At 35.1% G+C, this 21,916-nt stretch overlaps 4 protein-coding genes across 4 annotated transcripts; 2 read left to right on the top strand and 2 right to left on the bottom strand.

Annotated features, from left to right (window-relative positions):
- Positions 1-814: 814 nt before the first annotated feature.
- Positions 815-3,712, bottom strand: TRIADDRAFT_24643 (rab6; the record flags this gene model as incomplete). Its single annotated transcript, XM_002111310.1, has 8 exons — positions 815-876; positions 1,029-1,098; positions 1,180-1,273; positions 1,387-1,498; positions 1,652-1,757; positions 2,679-2,732; positions 3,180-3,238; positions 3,643-3,712. 8 exons carry the CDS (start codon positions 3,710-3,712, stop codon positions 815-817), a joined length of 627 nt encoding a protein of 208 aa, XP_002111346.1.
- Positions 3,713-5,418: 1,706 nt separating this feature from the next.
- Positions 5,419-8,759, top strand: TRIADDRAFT_55237 (uncharacterized protein; the record flags this gene model as incomplete). The annotated part of the gene is made up of 7 exons (XM_002111784.1): positions 5,419-5,721; positions 6,463-6,745; positions 6,838-7,018; positions 7,286-7,403; positions 7,507-7,704; positions 7,785-8,038; positions 8,570-8,759. 7 exons carry the CDS (start codon positions 5,419-5,421, stop codon positions 8,757-8,759), a joined length of 1,527 nt encoding a protein of 508 aa, XP_002111820.1.
- A 1,463-nt stretch (positions 8,760-10,222) lies between these two features.
- On the bottom strand, positions 10,223-12,183 carry TRIADDRAFT_7341 (uncharacterized protein; the record flags this gene model as incomplete). The annotated part of the gene is made up of 3 exons (XM_002111309.1): positions 10,223-10,339; positions 10,418-10,554; positions 12,078-12,183. Coding segments are annotated over 3 exons (360 nt in total), but the record flags the coding sequence as incomplete, so codon positions are not given.
- A 5,276-nt stretch (positions 12,184-17,459) lies between these two features.
- TRIADDRAFT_23870 (uncharacterized protein) lies at positions 17,460-19,130 on the top strand (the record flags this gene model as incomplete). The annotated part of the gene is made up of 1 exon (XM_002111783.1): positions 17,460-19,130. One exon carries the CDS (start codon positions 17,460-17,462, stop codon positions 19,128-19,130), a length of 1,671 nt encoding a protein of 556 aa, XP_002111819.1.
- Between the last annotated feature and the right edge of the window lie 2,786 nt (positions 19,131-21,916).

The following is a 21,916-nucleotide window of genomic DNA, read 5'->3' as shown; positions in this document are numbered from 1 at the left end:
TTTCAATTTCCGTATGAAAACTTTATAACACTGAAGTGAAGTAGCTGTTTACAGATGTTAGTTCAATTGAGCAACAAATTATATCCAAGATTTAAAATGCTCCAACAACGGGATAATTTATTGGACAAGACATGCAATTTACATTCGATCTATAACAGGCAACGCTGCATTTTATGTGTACAGTACTTTAAAATGTACTATACGGCAGTACCAGTTATAATATAAGGTACAGCCGCCAAAAACAAAATTTTTGTACTTTTCTCGTATAGAAATCTAGTTTTTTAATGGTAATGGTAATTGAGGACTAGTTAACCAACAGTACTATCGATCGCCCAAAGAGGTTTAAATTATATCCATAATAATAACATCGTCTCATTTTGTATTCACTGTAAGTTAGTAAGTAGAGTTGCATCACTACACTAGGCATTACATCTTAAAGGTTATATTACAACAGCAATGAAAAATACCATTAACCTCGAGTAAAATACCGAAGCATTAATCTATTCTATCACAATATTTAGCATGTTATTATAGTACGTATTACAGACTGTTATCCAATCCACTGGCAATCGGCTAACTTTGTCAAATACGAACTGAAGGATATAAATCATATAATAAGTTTCACGTTATTCTGAAATAAAGTCTTCACAAATTAATTATCGATGATTGCCAAACAATCGATACTAATACTGTACTAGAACAACGTGTTGCGAATTCTTAATACCAAGATGCAATATCAAAACTGCTGTAGTTAAATACCGCTTATAGTAAACTTGTAGTTTCGTTGGATCAATTCATGATTTTTCAAGTCCGATTAACATGAGCAGCCTCCTTCAGAAGGGGTATCATCCGTTGGATGAGGCTGAAGATCAACCTCTACAACTGTTCCTGGAGTTAAGGAAAATGATAAATCAAAGCTAAACGAAGAGAAACTCCCAAATATTTAGGAAGCTATAAAATAAACTTGCAAAAATGAAAAAGATTGAGTTTAGAATATTCTTAAATAATATAAAATCAACATAGGATACGATCTCCTCTCTTTCCTGAATCTTGTGCACTTTCCATTCCGGGCAGAGCGGCAGCCACTCGTCGAAATAACTGCATGATGATTGACAGATGCAAAAATCATCAAAATCCAGTCAATTAACACGCTGTATACTAGCATGATTACTCCCAAACCTGTTTAACGTTGTGTCCAGCTTTAGCGCTAGTCTCTATAAACATTACATTTAGTTCTTTGGCTTTATTTTCGCCTTCTTCAGTTGAGACTTGCCTAATCAAAATTTTTTTATCGAGAGTCAAACAATAGTAAGGGCAATTGCGGTAGTGTATTGGCGAATCTTAGGCAACCTTAACAACCTAATACAGTTATTGCAATGTATTAACCTTTTGTCAGCGAGATCTGTTTTATTACCAACCAGCATGATAATGACATCATTGCCACGTTCAGTACGAACATCATCAATCCATTTCGAAGTTTGATGAAAAGAATTGGCATCTAGATTTACAAAGGAGCATTAATTTAACAAAATAATTGTCTAATTAAGCTTGCGTTAACTGCCAAAGTATCAAAACCTATTTATACTCGTATAAGTAAGTACACTAATAAGTTAATAGTAAACTACTTTTTAGTTTAAAACACGTTACTTACTAGTGATATCAAACACAACTACGGCAACAGTTGAATCTCTAATATAGCTTGGAATTAAACTCCTGAATCTCTCTTGTCCTGCTGTATCCCATAATTGCAACCTTACCTAAAAAAGTAGAAATACTCGTAGGTTAACTACTATAATAATTTAAAAAGGCCAATCGACATTACTAACTGTACTCGAATAAAGTTAATTTTATCGTATAGTACAGAATCATAATCGAGTCAGCAAAATCGGATATAACTACATTTCACAATTAATTGATAATTACGTTACAACGTCATCGATGAGTTTGCTAAATTAATTTATTATGAAGTCGCAAATAGATAAAATGAGAATCACACTGTTATACAGTGTGGTAGCCACATGAGAATGAACGAATTATAAAGACCGTAATATTAACCACAAGTTCAATAGAATCCGTACAAATCAGTATACTCAATTATCTAGATAACAGCAAAACGATCGAGAAAGGCATAACTGAAACAGAATCTCATCAGGTACAATTTTAAAGAGTAAAAAAGACAATTTTCTAGTATAGCATTATACTGTACAGTAGATTGATCTGTTACACGCATATCAATGTAGAGTTGCATTTTGATAGAATTAATCTACATGTTTAAGTAAGTTTAGCTACAACAACGCACCCCAAGCCAACTAACAACAAGTATAATCCACTAACAGCTAATTGTAATTAATTAATTAACAACTCTCATACGGTAAGTACATCGAGACAATGTACAAGAACTAAACATTTGTAAATTCTACATACACGTGTACCACTGTACATCATTATGATTTTCAAATCAAGCGAACGCCCATGGGATAGCGTAACATGGCTGATAAAATTTTGCAGACTATTACTAGCAGAAAATGATTGCTAGGATGCTATATGTTTGTAGATGATGAATGCGGAATACTACTGTAATCTTTGATGCTAAAATACTATAGTGATACTAGGTCAAAAATTTCAATTTAGTTGCTATGGATAAAAAATACGAACAACCCCTTCCAATATTGACTTACTGTTCTATCTTCTAAATACATCGTTTTAGACAAGAAATCAATTCCGATCGTAGCCTGTAAAATAGAAAATGCAAAATTATTGATTAATAGTATAGCGGCAATGAATTGGTATTATTCATTAATTAAGGCCGATCCATAGCAAAAATTTATAAAGTTGTGAAACAATCATAGTGTAGCAGATGTCTAATTATTACTGAACTATACGGTCATAGTGGACATTCATGAATTGAAGCAAAGTATGTCATCGTTGTTTATCGTGACATCCATGTACCATCAGTCTTTGCCTAGTTAATCTCTCGTATTAGTAAAGAGAATTTTCAACTTTATCTAGCTGTATTGAAAATAGGCAACATCGATGGCTAGCAAACATACTGTAAGTACACTGTAGGGTGTTATGCAATTACATCAATCAGCGCATAGTTCAATGAAGATAGATAGAAGGGCAAGACTTCTCCTTCACAATAGCAGTCACGAATTCAAATGAGTAGAATTTCAACTTACCTGATAGGTATTATCGAAGCTGTCATACATGAATCTTGTTATGAGAGACGTTTTACCAACTACAACCATGTGGTAAAGTCATGATTAGTATTTCAAAGTTGCATCATTGATACTGCAGCATATTGGCAAGGTATATAAAACGAGTAGAGTACAAGAGCAAGACAAGGAAACATACGGTACGATCGTAAGCATCTCCATTTCAAATATTGCATGATTTCAGCAAATAGTAAGGATGATGCTATCTATTTTAGTCATCATTGAACAAAATCTACAAGATGTATTTCATTTCAAAAACATAACTATATGAAGTTTCATCAGTATGTGTGGTAGATACTACTCTACTCTTCTACTAGGCAAGAAAAAGGCCCAACAAGGCGATGACCTCTATTCATTTCTATCCGTTGAATTGACACACTCCAGCACAGTAGAACACATTGATCTTGATTTCAACTAGTCCACTTACCGCTTTGTTCCCCTAAGAAGACTAATTTAAACTTTCTTAATGGATTCCCAAAGTCCGCCGAGCTAGTCATTATTTTTAAGTTAATTAATAAACTGGATAATCCAAGATGTAGCAAAGTGAATTTCAGATCAAGGCAGTAATGGCGACAATAATTTTAATGAGTGATAGTTGTTTCAAACTGGTGAGGGATTCGATCAGTTGGCACTGGCTTAAGACCACTAATCGAACCACAGTACTGTGCTACGATACTGTGCAGTAGAAGGAAAGCCTAATCCAGTGTAGTACTGTACTGTATTTTTCTAGCACAGTTCATGGTACTGTAGAGTGGTTTTAGTACGGGAAAAAATCCAGGACATGACTGGGACTACAGATGGACAGATGTATCGTACAGTACTGTGCTATACTGTAGACTGTAGTCATGGTACTGTACTCTAGTGGAATGTACTGTACAGTACTCTGCCAAAACAGCACACCGGAGTGACTTGACTACAACTCACCAGCCCTAACGTCCGATCTGCCCATGACGTCAGATGTTATTTTTACTGTACTGTACGTCTGTACTAACCGATTGCTTCTAAAAGTGTCAACTGTAAAACCAGGCTAACGTACTGTATATTTCAAATCAGGACGATATTTACTGCATTACAGTTTTAAAAGTGGATAGATCGTTCCTTCATCGATCTGTCTATATCAAATTTTAGGCCAATTTTACAGCTTTACTGCAATTTATTTTGCCTCGAATTTATTCAAGAGAACTGACAGTCCTGTACACTGTAAACGACAGCGTGAAGGAATGCGCACCTTCAAATAGACACACTACAGTAAGCCACAGGGTGCAGCATGACACGTCACACGTGCACTGTACTGTACGTACTGTACAGTACACGGTGTGCTGTCGTCTGTCGGTGGTAAAGTGATTTGTACCAACGAGTCACTCCTTGAACTCTGACTTGCGTTATGGAGTGACACAGTACTGCCTGAGCCCATTAAGAGCAAAAATGATGTCATGCCACCGTGACTGTTATGATGTACTCTACAGTACTCGACGTACTGTAGACTCCATTAGAAAACCTTAAGCAACACAGTGAACTTATTACAGTACAAGATACTGTACCAAATACGGTACAATGTACTGTACTGTACTGTACTAACACATACTGTACACAGTACTGACAGTACATAGTGTACGGTACAAGTAGCCCGTACTGGACTGAAAGCGCGGTAACTAGCTCAAGGTTTAAAAATGTTTCTAACGACCAGTCAATGAGTAAATGTTGGCATCCATTGCAAACTGCTCCAACATCTCCCTAATTTCGAGGTTAAAAGAGCCATCGGCCAAAGTATAAAGTGTGGATTCTTTCAACGATCGAATACTTTGATTTACAGCGTATACAGTTGCATAGTATAGTCTTGATGAACTGATTGGAATGCGCTAGATATACTGTACTGTAGGCCAATGTACTGGTCAGTGGTCAATAATAACAAATTGATGTTTGCAATAGTTGTACTGTAAATACTTATTTTATCTTTCTAATTTCCAATAATGATTCGTTTAGATCCATCTATCATCTTGCCATTACTATAGTTGGCTCTAGTCAGTTGGTTTCATCTTCAACACCAAGGACTACTCTAGTAGCCCTTATGAAGGAAACTACATTTTATCATTTATTAATTAATTAATTGTTACTGGACCTTAATTCGTAAACATAGACACTAACTTATTAATACAAATACGAGTACATCTATATATATGCGTATAGCATTCAAGGTATCCAAATGTCTTATCAGGATAATCATGATATCAACGCCAAAGATGATTATCCTTGGCAGACGATCGTCTATTGCAACGGCATGGTGGAAGCTAGATTTTGTGACGGATTAGCAATGACACTCTCAAAATGTGGAAACTATACAACGATACTAAATCATTCTATGCCATTTTCCAACAATAAAGCGATTAAACAAATGACACGTTTTGCAACATCTCGAAATCAGAAAAAAATTCACTACATGATAAAAACAAGAAATCTATATACTTTATATCCGTGCTGTGGGATATCTAATCCAGAACATAAAGAGGTGAGAAAGCTTGACTACCTTAAAGTATTACTGCACGTATACTGCTACCATTGTGCCGTATAAATACAAACACTTGTTAAAAGCAAATGCAAAACTACGCAACATTCATTTGGATAGTATTATATATGCACAGAAGTAGGACCTTTCATATTATCAGAGATTATATTACTAAAGTCTAAACCGTACACATACCAATATCAATCTTACTTTAAAGTAATTAGTGTTGGAAGTACACGTACTGATATAGACTGCTGTGAAAGTTATTAACAGTGGTACAAATCGAAATTTGTAATGAGGAAAATGTTAAACTATTATAGAAACTCCACACTATAAGTCTATTGTCAGGTTTGTCCTCCCTGACATTAACCTACTGTACAGTACGACCTTAAATACTGACGATCTCCTATCGCTTGGAGGAACAGTAGCACAACACTAATCTCCCTTAGACATAACTGTACCCAAACTGTATTGAAAAAGTCAGTCAATTTATAGTAAATCGATTTCAACATGAATTATATAATTATCAGTTTATAGATAATAATATTATAAAACTAATAAAACTATACAGTTATCTATTAAAAATATGTAAAACGTCATAGATAACGGTATGTAAATCCATTTCTAAATCAATTATCTTACGGAATCTATGTTACAACTAACAACTACTGCACTCGTACAGTCGTACTCACGCACAACTGCATGAATTATCCCGATATTGATATACTGTATACGCGTATTTAGATCAAAAACCGGTACTCACCTATTGCAATCTGGCCCAAAGCTTCCGGACATCCACATGTGAAAAGAAACTCAAATGGTTCAGTAACTGTCACTGCTCTCAACAATGCAGCCACATTAATTCTGAAAAATCACCAGCAAAGCTTTACCGTGAAATTTATTGCTAAATGTATCGATTCAAATGGAGACGAAGAATACTCCGAAATAGTTCAACAATATAGTATTCGTTCCGCTTTAGAATGTTGGCGACATCCCATGCACTTAGCTCTAGACGTTATCGGTAGCGGTAAATAGATTACGCGATACCATTCAAATTACATAACTTTCATCAGATAACCTTCGACAGTTCACAATCTCAATTTCATTATTTTTTAATAGCGAATCGAAAGGAAGATACAGATAATGACGAAAAGACACCTGATGAATGCGCCAGCGATAACGATGATTTGTTGGTACACGTACCATTCCCTATATTCAATAGGGATTCGGAGCCACCAACACAAAATTTAACAGATAACAAGCTAATAAGTATTATTATTGCGAACAACTGCCACTACCGGTAATTATAACGATTATAATTAATTTAATTTTGCATCTAGTAGAAAATTTCGTTCGTATAACGATCAGTATACGTACGAATCTTCTACTAGATGCAAACTGGTATTGAAAATTACCTACACATCTATAATTATATATAATAAAATAAATAAAATTAAATCTACTATAATCATTTAGAAAATGACTATCTTAATGTGTAAAACTACAAGTATAGACAGAGTCTACTACATGCTAATATATTATTCTATATCTATGTCTGTGACTGCAGATTTTTTTATGACCACCTTCGAGTAGAAGTTTTACTGCCAAATGGAGCTTATTTGGTTTCTAGAGGAGAATTTGCCAATTATTTTGATTTCTATTCGTATGACACTTCCTTAAAACAGGTAGACTAACGCCACTGCGTACATTTACGTGTGATACTTCATAATGAGATGTTATCAAAATGCAGCATCTTAAATTGTTAAAATTTTTGCCCAAATTCGAAAGCTCCAACAGTTGACTTATTCGACGCAGTATAAACTGCAGCTCTGGAATGACTTGTTAAGTGCACAAGCAGAGTTGAAAAGAATTATTTTCCAGTCCCTAAAGTTCTTCTTTCAAATTAAGCGCTTGCCTTCAACGCTAAGGCAAAAAGTCACTGTATCTTATACTCCGGATAAATATCCTGACGCAAAACCGACCTTAGTAAGAAGGATTAAGCTTTTAATTGAATGTAGCACTATAGTGTTTAAATTTATTTCCTAATGAAATGTAATATTACATAGAAGAAATCCAATTCTGCGAATGCATTACAACGAAAAACGCAGCCTATGAAAGAAGATATCACAATCACCGAATTGGGCAGATTTATTGCGTATAGTACAGGACGAATACATATTCACTTTAACGATGGGATCATGCTCAACGGACGCTACTTGCTGAAAGAAAATATAACTTCTCCGCAGTATGAATTGATACTTCCAAATGGAAATGTTACGCTTATTCCTGCAGAGACCGAAGCACATTACAATTATTATAGGTAAACTCGATCGCGCGACATTTATTTAACAGCTATCATTTTTTAATTTTAGTATCAGACTTTAGTTCATTCTTTAGCTGATACTGTGCTTACTTCATTACAATTTAAAAGGAATGTAATCATTTGCTAGGTATGCCAAACATGCAAGCAACTGGTGTAAGTGGGCATTTTCTAATAGCAAGGAAAGATGTAGCAGGTTCTATAACAATACAATATGGGACAACAATGTTCACAGGTCATTCTTCTTACCATTTCTGTAACGCAGTACACTTTGTTCATTGAAATAGTCGTAACTACGAAACTCCACTTATTTACCATTTTCGCTATTCGATCAACTTTACAGTGCTATAATGCAAAAGCAGCAAGAATTGAAACGATTCAATGGTATCCTATCAATTTTTGAGCTCTTGATGTAAAAGTAGTCCAAGTATAGAAACTAATCCCAAATTTACAGCTGATTTTTTGCAAATCTAGTATCCAAACAATACTGTACGAATGTACACAGTCGAGAATGTGTGTTTTCCTTTACAGCATATTAGCTTCACTATCAATATGGCAACCATGGTCGGCAAACATAACTGAAAATCTTGCAACAGTGAAAGACTTGAATTATGTGAATACCGAGAAATTTCAAATGGAGTGTATCAACGATCTGATCGACAATAACCTCAGTAAAACGTCAGAACTTTTAAAAGCCATTAATGACATGCAACAAAACTAACAATGGACCTAGATTTTATAATAAGCCATTCTAATCTGATTTGGAACTAAAATATTGAGCTATTACTTCATTACAATAAAAATATCAACCAATATATGCCGTGCTGCCATAAAATTACTAAATAAGAGATATAACCTATTTTAAAATTCTGATTCTGGGTTTACGCATAAATCGAAAATATTTCCAACTTATTAGTTGTTATTCCACGGCAGTTGAACATAAATAATTGTAATTTAATCAATAATAGTCGGTAACCAGTATCTGTAGTATGCAGGTAAAATTCTATAAACATTGCGGTAATAAGATTTCCAAAGTACGCGCTTGTTCATCTATACCGAATCATGACGCATTATCGTATTTATTTATGTTCGGAAAGGCAGGTAAGTACTAGTAAGCTAGCGAAAACATGAATTTGTGTTTGTACAGTATACTCAAAAAATCAACTCTTCACAGCGTTTAAATCACGATAACCTAAATTTAACATTATTAGAGTTACATTTTTGGCAAAACAGTATAAAGCAGTTGCCCGTCTCATGTACAAATATAATTTCAGAATAGTTTAACCTAATCAGGTTATCGAACTTGTACCGCTATATAAGAGTACATCTTAGCAAGTACCGTCAATACGGCAAACTAACGAGTACACCGTAAGCTATAGTACAAAAACAACTAAATAATGTACAAGGCCAAAAGTCTTACGCAGATGTAAACCGTGAAGGCTAGACATCATCCTTTTTCCTTTTCGCAGGTGGGCCAACTGCTAGCTTATTATCGGCCGTTGCACTTTCACTGGAGTTTTCTTCAGAGCCTCTTTTTAAACTAGACCCATATTGCTCAGTACTTGCAATTGTTGTAGCTGAATTTTTTGTTTTAGAGGATGAATCGCTAATAGTTGGTGCCAATTCTGCATTAGGAGTAACAGATAACGGTTGCTCTCTAACAATATTAGGTATGCTATTGTAGGTAGAAGGCATTTTGATCGGATGCTTTGATCCGGGCACATTTGATGAGTCTTCTATATTCAAGTAATGAGATCCATACATTAGGCAACATTAATGCGTGAAACTTAGACATGACGGAACTGATTAGCTGCAAATACTGTATAACACAGTAAATTTCCTTAAATTCTCAAAATAAGATTTAATGACGCAAAACTATCTTACTATGCTTATCTACGCGGCCGCTGGGACGATTATTGGAACTGGAAGCAGTAGCGGCAGCTGAGCTTTTAGATGAATTGACGCTGTTCGCATTTGTAGGTACAGGATTGGTGTTATGTAATTTAGAGCCAGAAGGCGCAGCATTTTGATTATGGCCATGTCGACTAGAAGACTTTCATGTAATGCGATAGAAGATAAAATGTATAGTAAAGGTTAAAAGCGAACTTGCAAAACACTGTAGGATAACATATATATACGCTACACTAGCAACGTGCACTGCGCTACCTTTCGGGCAGAAGGCTTCAGGTGGTAATTGGCGGAAGACATGCAGTATCTTTCAGGCGGTAATCTTAAGCCATTTTTAACCTGAACTATCGGTAAAGGAGTATCATTCCTTTGACGTGCAACACCAACTAGAAACTGTTACAATAGGAAAAGAAATATAAAGATATACGAAGATAGAGCATTAATTTTGACTTCACTTAATTATGGTCATACATCACGTGGTGGAGGAGATGTAAATGATTGATCAATGAAATTCTTAATGGCCAAGCGCGTATCATCAGCGTCTAACTGCTTCTTTTGAGCATGATTGGAATAAATGGCAGCATCATCAAGTATATCACTTACATAACCTATCAATATTTGTAACATCGATTAGTATATCCGAATGAATAAGTTAACAGTATACATATTATCGCTTTAAAAATTAAAAATACAGTTTAAGAGTAATCTTGATAGTTACATTGTACAACGTATATATATCAGTCACTACATAAATTAAAATCAATCTTCCAATCATATCGAAATAGGGACCCTTGAATAATAATAATTAGGTTGTCACTAATATTATATTTTACCTACGCTTGTATAAATATGTATGATACGAATATGCACAAAGTTACGTGGTCACTTGACATGCACCGATGATAGGTAGAGTGCTGCTGGATACACGGGATGCAATGGTTTTATGGTATACTCGTGCAACATATCAGCTCACGTCAAGGGTAGAATTGGATGTAAACTAACTTACTTTACTTTTTAATTTCAGTGAGTTCTATATAAATATCATAAATGAGTGCTTTAGCCAGCTTTCATTGATTTATCACCTCGGTGGGAGATTCATAATTTTTCATTGACTTTATCAAGAACGTTGGCAGTAAATAGTCATGTTGAAAAATTGCCCATAGACAGCAAATAAGTATATTTTAACTGTGTCAAGAACACCGGTAGTCAGCAGTGGAGTTAACTATAATAATCTGCAGAATAATTAACAGATTTCATTTCGAATGCTCATAATAGCTTAATAACTGCAGTATCATCGTTAAGACTGCGCAATACATATAAAGGAATCACTTGCTGTAGATAAAAGTTTACGAGTACAGTATATCGTAAAGTGTAGATTTACATGTACGCGTATTTGTACGTGAGCTTATGTAGTAATCAATAGCTGATGAATAATTTAGATGAATCTTTACATTCTATGATCTATACTCTTTCCTATTTTGGATGTAGCATGGTAAATGGCTACGGTTCGCCAATGCTAATCCATTTTATTTTAAAATTGTGACACACTGTAACTAGGCAGAAATAACTTGACGTAAAATTTGAAGTCGCATCTTTCTAGCCATGTGTCTCGAAATTTTAATCAGCAAATTCTATGCAATTCTCAAATACCATAGTATCCAAAGTCGTTGAATAAAGTATATTGGTAAAGCAACAATTTTAATGATTCAAGCCTATTAGACATTAGAGGACAAAATTTAGAGAAATATGAAATAGGTAAGTATACTTATTATAATCACTGTACACTTTTCATGTCATCGTTAATGATATTTCGAGTGAAATCCAGCAAATGCTGTACTGTACTACACAGTACAAGTCATTTTTTTTACAATTTTGGTCCATTACGGTCTTTCGTATTGGCGACACCATACACTATCGAGTTCCTCTAAATACGCTAACATGTTGACCAGGAAAAGATGCAGAAGATCATAGTCTTCTAGTAAAACTACATCATTTCGTTACAGTCTCAAAGAGAAAAGGAATTGAGCCACAAATGGCTGCTACTGCACTCCATATTGCAGTATTAACATAACATATATGGAATGCAATTGACCTACTGGAAAATACGTTTGTAATCTACTTGCATACTTACGATATATCAATTCCAGTAATTGACTCACAACACGCGGCTCGTAATCCCGAACCCCCATCTCTTTCAATATTGTTGCTATCACCAAAGCATCCTTGGGATAATTTTTACTTGTATTACTGCTACTGCTGCTATTAAACTCGTTGCTGGCATTCGCCATATTGGAAATCTCGATGGCTCAGTATGCCTGGCCAGTACTCGCCAACTCGTAGTAAGTCTCAATGTTTGTACTGTCTGTATGGCGCGTATGAGCATCTACTGTAGTGTAGAGTAAGGTACTCCAGGCTTTTACTGTAGTGTACAGTACAATGTACTGTACAGTACACTGGTCTGGTGAACTGTCCTAGAGTACAGTGTACTGTGTACAGTACACACTGTAGACCATACGAGTGACGTACTGTAGTGTACTGTACAGTACTGCACGTCACACAGTACAGTATGTCACAGTACTGTACGTGGCACCTATTTCAGTCCGTCAAAAACAAATGGCCAAATTTAGAATATCTGTTGGACGTTGCGTCAATTCATCTTGCGCAAGTACTAAAAGTATGTCAATTGACAAAATTTTTCAATATTATCGGTGTGTAATGGTGAACATCTTAGTTGAGAGGGGGTAAGCAATGATTTAAACAACCTTTGCTATACTCGTAGGGTCTAATCCACAGTCATGGACTACCCAATTGATTGACTATGAAAGCTGCATGGAGATACATACAGTACTGGATACTGTACTTTAATAACAGGAAGAATAACCTTGCCATTCGATGCTATACAGAACGGACGTTCCGTACAGATCACATTCATCGAATTTTTTTTTTTATCTCTATTAAGAGACATCACAGCACCTCATACTGTAGATTGTACTATGGAAACAGTCGAATGTTCTTCTTCTGCACAATAGTGACTACTATACGAATTCCCCAGAGCCCAGTGCTCTACAGCCTTTTTGAACTATGGACATGATGGACTATGAATACCACGGTATGCTACTACTACTATGCTTCCTTGTTTACAATGGACATATTGTATAGTAGCGTACGTACTACACGTCCATACTGCATCATTAGGAGATCGACAGACATTTCCAAGAAGTCCAGCATTGACTATTCACCTTACTGTACAGTGTAAAAGAATAATTGTTTAGTCATCCAGTTTGGTTACTATAATTGCAATAAAGGGTAAAAATAACTTGAAGAAAACATCAAGTTCTTTGATTGTTCTTGGAAACACAATGGACTAAAGAGCCATATTCGTGTTTTTTTCCTACGCTTCCATTGTTAGAACATGTTTCCATTGTTGCCATTGGTTGTTTGACAGTACGTACTGGACGCAAATACGCATACTGTAGACATAATGCAACACAGCATGATACTGTACAGTACAAGGTAAGCGTGTTAAGGTGTTACATACTCTTTGAACAGTACTGTATGCATACTGTATGTTACACTTTGTTACAGTACTGTACTGTACTGTTTACTTTTGTGTACAGTAAATGTACTGTACAGTGTACAGTACATTTCTGTGTGTGTGCCTTTTAAAACTAGGGTCGCTAATGATTCGCTGCTGCACTTTTTGACACCTACATACTTTAAAAGATGTTATGATGGACGTCAGCTGTAACGAGGGACCAGACTAAAAATTGTTCTTGACTAAGATTGAAATTCAGAATTTTAACAAGATAAATTGAAAATAGCGCCCAGAACTGAGGTAAGATGCTATAGCCTTACGATAAGTGAATATTACTTTTCAGTCTTGATCCAATTTGTTTATTGTAAACTGACAATAGTCCATCTCAGGCTCTCTGAACAATCATTCATTGTCATGAAAGTACCCAAAACACGTACATTACTTTAAGTTAACTTAGGTACATGTCGTCAATTATTAGGATCGTTCGATCGATCAGGTATTAACGCCATAGCTAGTAATTAATCCATACCATGGCAGTCGACTAACAACTGAATATACGTGTATTTGTAAATGTTTTTAGTACGCTATCTATTGGATTTATCCTACTGTCTCTACGGCAGAGCGCTACAGTTTATACCATTATTACGCATTGATTTCTCAGTGAACTCACGTAATCACTCATCCTGACTACTGGCCGCGTATGACCAACACTGGATGTGAAGCTTGTACCGATCCTAACAAGTGTATGTACACCATCATTAGGATAAATGCTATCAACGTCATATCTATGCAGTCCAATTTGTTGCTATTTCTTTGGAGTAGAGTAATATTCTTGTTTTGTATCATTCTCATACAGTGAGTGCTTCAATCCACTACAGTAGTATAGGTGTACGCGCTGATTGGTTTTCCTAATGCTCATTTGCTCAGTACCATAACCTTTTTTCTTCAATGTATAACAGTTTTTGATGTATTCAAACTGTATCGAGGTAATATTCTTACCACGACGACGTTATCAGTTAAGATGTACTAGTAAATAGCATGCGAATGTTTTACTCTCGCTAAACAACAACCATTCTTAGTGTACGTAAATCGAGGATTGTTCCACTCACCGGTTTAGTACTATACACTATACAGTGTACAGTACTGTACTACAGTGTACAATGTACAGTACTAAGTCAACGAAACGTATCGAATCGCTAGAGTTATACTGTACTGTACAACCACTTCTACTGTACTGTAGAAATGTTGGATACCTACAGTATACTGTACTGTACTGTACGTCGGTACTACAGTACAGTAGAATACCTTGTATCGATTCCCACCACCGGAACTGGTACGGTCACTTATAATTACATCTATGCCATTTAATTCTCATTCTTATTATCAATGATCAAATGAGCAGTGAATCAGTGATTACTAGCTTTTTTTTTCTTACTTTGCTTTACATTACCTCTGCAGTAAAAAGTATGATAATAACGAACTACGGTCCACAGTGTACAGTACGTACGATACAATACAGTACTGTACTGTGCACTGTAGTCAGTACAATACGTCTTCTGTACTGTACAGAAAAGGACTAGACCTGATCTGCGGAAAGTACAGTACAGTACAGTACAGACTGTACAGTACAATACAGTACGGTACAATGTGCACATTGTACCGTTGTTCTGCAAGTGTCCAGTACTGTATTCTGTACGAGTACAGTATACTGGACAGTATATAAACATACTGTACTGTACAGTACAGCATGTAGAGCACTGTTAGAATAACGAATGAACTACTTAAAAACAACATCAAAATCGAGGTAGCAAGTCTGGCAGTTCTTATCGTACAACAGCCTGAACTTTTTCGATAGAATTGTCAATTGCTGTATACTACACGGCATAGACTGCCACAAAATGTCTTGCGGAATTCAAATGCTGCATAGTAATGTGTGACATAGTTGCCTTACATCGGCAGTAATGATGGGCGGTCTATCTCCAGACTGCTGTACTTAGCATAATAATAACGATTGCTTTATCCCTCGCCTTAATGTCTGCTTAACAAGCATCTAGGTACAAAGTATTGTGCTGTACAGTACAGTTCTTATTGGCAATGTCAACTCGACGCCACTACTAACCACTACAATGGACTTACAGTATCTACTCTGCATACTGTAGGAGACAGTACTGTACTCTACCACAATAAAAAGGAATAACAAAATCAATAATGACTAAAAAAACATAATACGCGTAGAATGGAGTTAGTTTACAGTAGTTATACAACTTACAGCATCTACTAGAGGGTATCAAGATTAATAACCTGTAGCAAATGGGATTGATTTTATCTTACAGTCAATAACAGGGAGTAGTCCTAGTCAAGAAGGACATAGTTTAATTGAAGATGCAAGTAAGAGTTACACGTATTTATCTCAAGTTAACGCACACGTCTTCACCTCGTCGATAATAATAGGGTTTTGCACAACACTGTACAATATAATATCGACATCGATACTTTAGTCAATGCGTACATGCCAATTTGCTATTTTAAACTTATTTTTACACATTGTATTCAATATCGCTTTTCTGCTGATCAATGTGATACTGCCATAATCTCAATATCGTTTTCAATGCAATGATTTTAATCTTGCTTCTACCCTTCTCTACTTCAAACCGGTCATTGTAGATCGTCTATATTATATCATTTATTTACAAAGATAGACCAAGCAAGCAAGCCTCTAGAAAAGCTCAATTCAAAAGAAATTAGCCAACGGCCGTCCGCAACCTTATATTCTAACTACAACCTTTACTCATATTATATTTTTCACGGTAAACTACATTGTCCTATGACAGAAGAACTAATTTTATCGGTACAGCTTATAATTATACTTACAACCTTTGAAGCAGTAAATTCTTGACCTATCGCCAAGCAATGAATGAAGCCGAGGCAAGAGATAAAAGCTTTTACGACGAGTTATTAAAATATTCCAGTTTGGATTACAAAACTACTGAAACAATTGATCTATGTAAACCTTCAGTACAAAAATCGAATCTCAATTGTAGCAATCAACTGCTCGAGCGTATTAACCATGCAATTAAGTATTGCGAGCAAGATCTGCAGAAGCAGCAAGATGTTAAAATAATTCACCAGCTTGCCAATTTATACCTGTTAGTTGGTAACTATACCAAAGCAATCCGTTTATATCGTCGACTGATAGATAGCGATAAAGTCTTTTTAGAGCAAATCGATATCATATTCGGCATGGGTATTTGTGCCTTTGCTCTGGGCTTTTTAGATAGAGCGCTACGATATTTACTCAAAGTCTATAAATGCCATGGAGACAGCTTTCTTCGTGCTGGATATCTTCATTATATGTTAGGAATAATACTTCAATCTAAAGAAGATTATAATGCAGCATTGAAGCATCTCAATAAAGCTTTAGCTAATACTGAACCTGCTTGTATAAATAGAGACATTCGGTTACATATTGGACTGTGTCATCAAGCAATGCACAACTCAACAACTTGTGAAAAAACTTTCCAATCTTTATTAGATGACGATGACTGCGAACTTTCCATTAAAGCAGCAGCGAGCTATAGCTTAGGTTTGCTTTACTATGATGGACAGCAAAAAGATGTGTATAAAGCTATAGACGCATTTCAACAATCTATAAGCTACGATCCAAACAACTCTCGTGCTTACTATCCGCTTGGTCGATGTCATGCTGCTAACAATGAAAATGATAAAGCGTTAAAATACTATGAGAAGTCATTAGAGATCAATGCCACTGATCCTACAATCTGGTGTTGTTTAGGTGTTTTACAACACCAACTGGAGAGAAATGATGAAGCAATCAAATGTTATATACGTGCACTTGAGATTAACTGGAATCATGCAGAAACTTGGCTTAATCTAGGATGCCTTTATTCGTCGGTTATGCAAGTAGAGGATGCTATAAAATGCTATCAAAAGGCTACAGTCAATGCTGATGTCAAAGATATGGCCATAGATTACGTTAATGTACTAGAAAAGATCGATAATAGTATACAAGGTATAAACTCACTACCTGAATTCGATTATTTTTTCAATGAAAGTAGCGTAAAGCCTCAATCTCTTCCAGAATTTCTAGATAAGCGCTTCAATCTTGTAAAATCAGATACAATATGTTCAAATTCTATCGATGCTAATGTGGAGGATAATACATTTGTAAAAACTTTAAATTCTTCCAGTAGAACAATAGATAGCGATGTAGAAAATAATTACAATAATCTATTGCGTACAAATTACTCTAAACTGCAACTAGCCGCGCCTATAATTGAGATTGATAACGTCGAAGAAGCTTATTCGAATAATTTAGAGGAATGGTGTCTTTCACCAGAGAATCCTATTACTATTATTCGAGGCATGGCCAAAGCGGTCGACATGAACCTTGATCTGTTCTCATCGAGATCATTAGCAAATAATAGCGCCGATGATCAAATTGAGGTACGAAGTCAACGCCAACAAACGTCAGACGAAAATTGGGATTCACGTTATCGAAAAAGAACTTGGCTTTGTGAAAGTAATCGGGCTTATACTACAATTGCTAAATATGCGCGCTATCAAGCTGCTTCGATACGAGAATTGCTACAAAATGACGAATCATCAGCTGAATCACCATACTCCGATAGTAGCAGCAACTCTGGCCAAAGCAGTAACAGAGGAGCTAAGAGGAGAAAATTAAATCAACATAAAATGGTAAAATTTGGCACAAATGTTGACCTATCAAACCAACAAAAATGGAAGATGCAACTAAAAGAAATGGACAAATTACCCCAGTTTCTTAAAGTGGCATCACGTCAAAATATGTTAACCTACCTCGGTTACGAAATTCTAGGTATGAACTCAGTCCAGTTATACATGAAAGTACCAGGATGCCGTACTCCTGGCCATCAAGAAAACAATAATTTATGCTCTGTCAACATTAATGTCGGACCTGGTGATTGTGAATGGTTTGGAGTACCCGTTCACAATTGGAGATCTATCGAAAAGTTATGTAAAAAAAACAAAGTAGACTTTCTCACTGGATCGTGGTGGCCAGTTCCTGAAGAAATATTTGATCTAAATGTTCCATTATACAGATTTATTCAAAAACCAGGTGATATCGTCTTTGTTAATGTCGGTACCGTTCATTGGGTGCAATCTTTAGGATGGTGTAATAACATCGCCTGGAACGTCGGCCCGATAACAGCTAATCAATACAAATGGGCAATGGAACGATACAATTGTAATAAAATAGAAAGATTTCACTCTATTGTTCCGATGATATTACTGAGTTGGAATTTGGCAAAGAATATAAAGATCAAAGAGAAAGTCTTACAAGGGCATATCGAATCTATCCTACTTCGATCGATGCAAGATTGTAAAGAGACATTAGCTGAATTAGAGGCCTCCAATACTAAAGTTAAATGGCACGAATATCGCGAAAATGAGCCTGCTCCGTGTTGTTGCCAATGTAAATGTGAAGTCTTTAATATTCTATTCGTTACCGTAGACAAACCTTGTTTAGTTTATTGCAAAAAATGTGCTCAAAATGGCACAAGTAAACATGTCAGTACTTTTGTTGTTCTACAGCAGTTTAGTATGGAAGAATTGCAAAACATATACCACAACTTTGTTGGTCATATGTAGCATAATTATAAGTATTCGAACGGAATACTCGCCTTCGTTGTAATCTACAATATTCTATGAGACAGTTTCTATAAAATATTATACAAATACTTCTAAGAATTACTGTAAATATAATAACGTCTATATTTTAGAGTAAATAAAAACTGTTGTCTGAAGTTTTTAATTAACAAAAAACTATCAGTTTCGTAGTACTTTTAAATTTGAAATATTATGAATATAATGATATACGTGCACGAAGTGATGCGACTGTTAATTTATTATAATTGCATTAGAGATGTGACCTTCATCAGTGCATCTTGCTTGGATATTATGTCTTTATTGCCTAATTACTGCGACAACTTTGCCGTAATTCGCTATTGCATATTACAGTCCTATCTTATTTCGTCTAGGTAAAACGCTTAACTTTTTTACAGTTATATGGGTATGCATATCCTTCGAATCTGTTAATACGAATCTATGAAATTATATACCTAAGCTTTCAAAATAGCATACCCACTATTTATATGACGATTTGTAGTCACTGTAGCGTAAGTAAATTCGATGCAGATGACGATAAAATATTTATATCATATGATAGGAAACAGATTACTCCTTAGAAGCTGATTTCACGATGTCTTTTATACTGTACAAATATATGCAACTTTCGTCGTTCGAATTTTGGAAATCGATATCGTATGTTAAATGTCGGCTACAATTTAACTTACTGAAACTTACTAATAGTCAAGATAATCTATTGGGATATACGTATTATTGTAAAGTTGTATTAAAAGCAAATAGCCCAAATGGGTATCCTATCAAAACAATAATTTTGTACGTCCTCTTATCTGTACTTTCCGAGATTTGAAAACACATTACTTAGTACTCTATGACTAATCATAAATCAAGTTTTTGTTTTATTTACCTTTAATAATTTAACTGTAGCGAAATTTTAGTGCAACAGGAATGTAATATTACAGATTATGCCCTCACTAGAATCTCTCATCATAGTTCGATATCGTAGTCATTCGCCAACCGTAACACTTGTAATTAATTCATAAAGATTTCGAAAAAATTTTATCCCATGCACTTACGAACTGTACTTTACGTACTACAGAATATATCCAAGCTCTATACAATGCTATTGCAAATATCTAACACCTTACACGTAATAGTCAAATCGATAGATATCAATGCAAGCTCTACAGAGCATCTAGTGTTACCTTACTACTTTTTTTAGTTTGTTTTGCGGTATATTTTCAAGCTGCGTAGCTAAGATTGTACACCTCTACTCAGCGTTGCTTCCATGTACGTAATAAAATTTGGCTATATAAATGAAAAGCCGCATATACACTAATTATAGCAAAATAAGAACTGCATAGAACATATGATTAGTAGCTTTGATATGCATAGAAGTAACTCTTAATATACTGTAAAATATAATCAAGAATAATACAGATCAATCACATCTAACTGTGCGTTAGTGCGAGTATTTATGAAGATGTAAATTGTTATATAATATTGCAATAACACACTACCAAGGCGATATACTACTATACATAGACTATTCTATTAGTGCATCATAATGGCGTAGCTATGCATAGATTCTTTTGCATTCCATACAGCTAAAGGGGTATTCTCATGGTAGTTTATAGATTTCTGGAAGTAGTACTAATCAAAATAATTTACTCGCAATCATATAAGGAAGTAAATTAAATACACAATCCACATCGTCATGATTAGATTCTCAATACCTTAGCTTGAAAATAAGAAATAAGTCTTGTTTTGTCTGGCTTTATGTCATTTAAGTAACTCTTGCATCATGACATAGGAATGTGGATGAAATTGCAGCATTAGCAGTTGTTTAATTCAATGTACGTAATAATGTAGGATCATTTATGAAGTAGCAGTCTGGATAGTGATATGTACGTAAGGGCGAAGAATGGACAATATACGCAGAAAAGTAGAGGTAGCAGTGTGAGGGTCTTAATGCGTATTTGTCATCATTCATTCTTTTATTACTATACTATCTAATTGTGGGTACTATTCCTACGTTCGCATTCATGAACGTACAGACAAAATTTAACCGTTACGTAATGTGGCTAAACAAAAAATGATTTTGGCCAACATGCATATGATTCTCGTATTACAGTTAAAGACTAATACACTCGTAGATTTGGTTATTGATTCAAAAAACTCGGTAAGGCATATGCTTTACACTAAGGCAACTATAACCTCAGGCACACGCTTGTACGCTAAACAGACCTAAGACTGCTCACTGTAGTATAAATTTTAACTTTAAGGATGCATATAACGTCAAAGGAAATGTGTACGCGTCATGGTCATATCTACTATGTCTTTCAGAGAAGTGATTTAAAAAAGATGGCAATCAATCATCCATTCATGAGACTAATTACCTCCACTTAATGCTTATATGAGTCACAATAAAAATTCTTAGAATATTTTGAGTGCAAAGGTTTTTAAAATTTGATTATTATCCACGATCATTGCAATATTCTAGCCATTAGGGATTTAAAGTCATTATTGCGTTAAAAGTAACCGTAAAGTTTAGAAAATACTCTCATTTGCCTGTTTATTTTTTATTTTACTACACGCCTAACTAGCAGCTACTGTGCATTAATTGATGCACATAATGATATCACAACATCATTTAAAGAATGCAGGATATTATTGTACTTACTCAGTTTGTGTAGTGATAAGGTAATTAAATGTTTAATCAATTTAATTAGACCTAAAGTTTACACCACATCGCCCAATGTGTGGGCGAGTTAAATTGAAGAGATGTTAAT

The sequence above is a fragment of the Trichoplax adhaerens genome, genomic scaffold, assembly GCF_000150275.1.
Source record: "Trichoplax adhaerens TRIADscaffold_4 genomic scaffold, whole genome shotgun sequence".
NCBI classification, from domain to species: domain Eukaryota; kingdom Metazoa; phylum Placozoa; class Uniplacotomia; order Trichoplacea; family Trichoplacidae; genus Trichoplax; species Trichoplax adhaerens.
The sequence above is the reverse complement of the archived record's forward strand: the minus strand, read 5'-3'. Positions and strand labels throughout refer to the sequence as shown.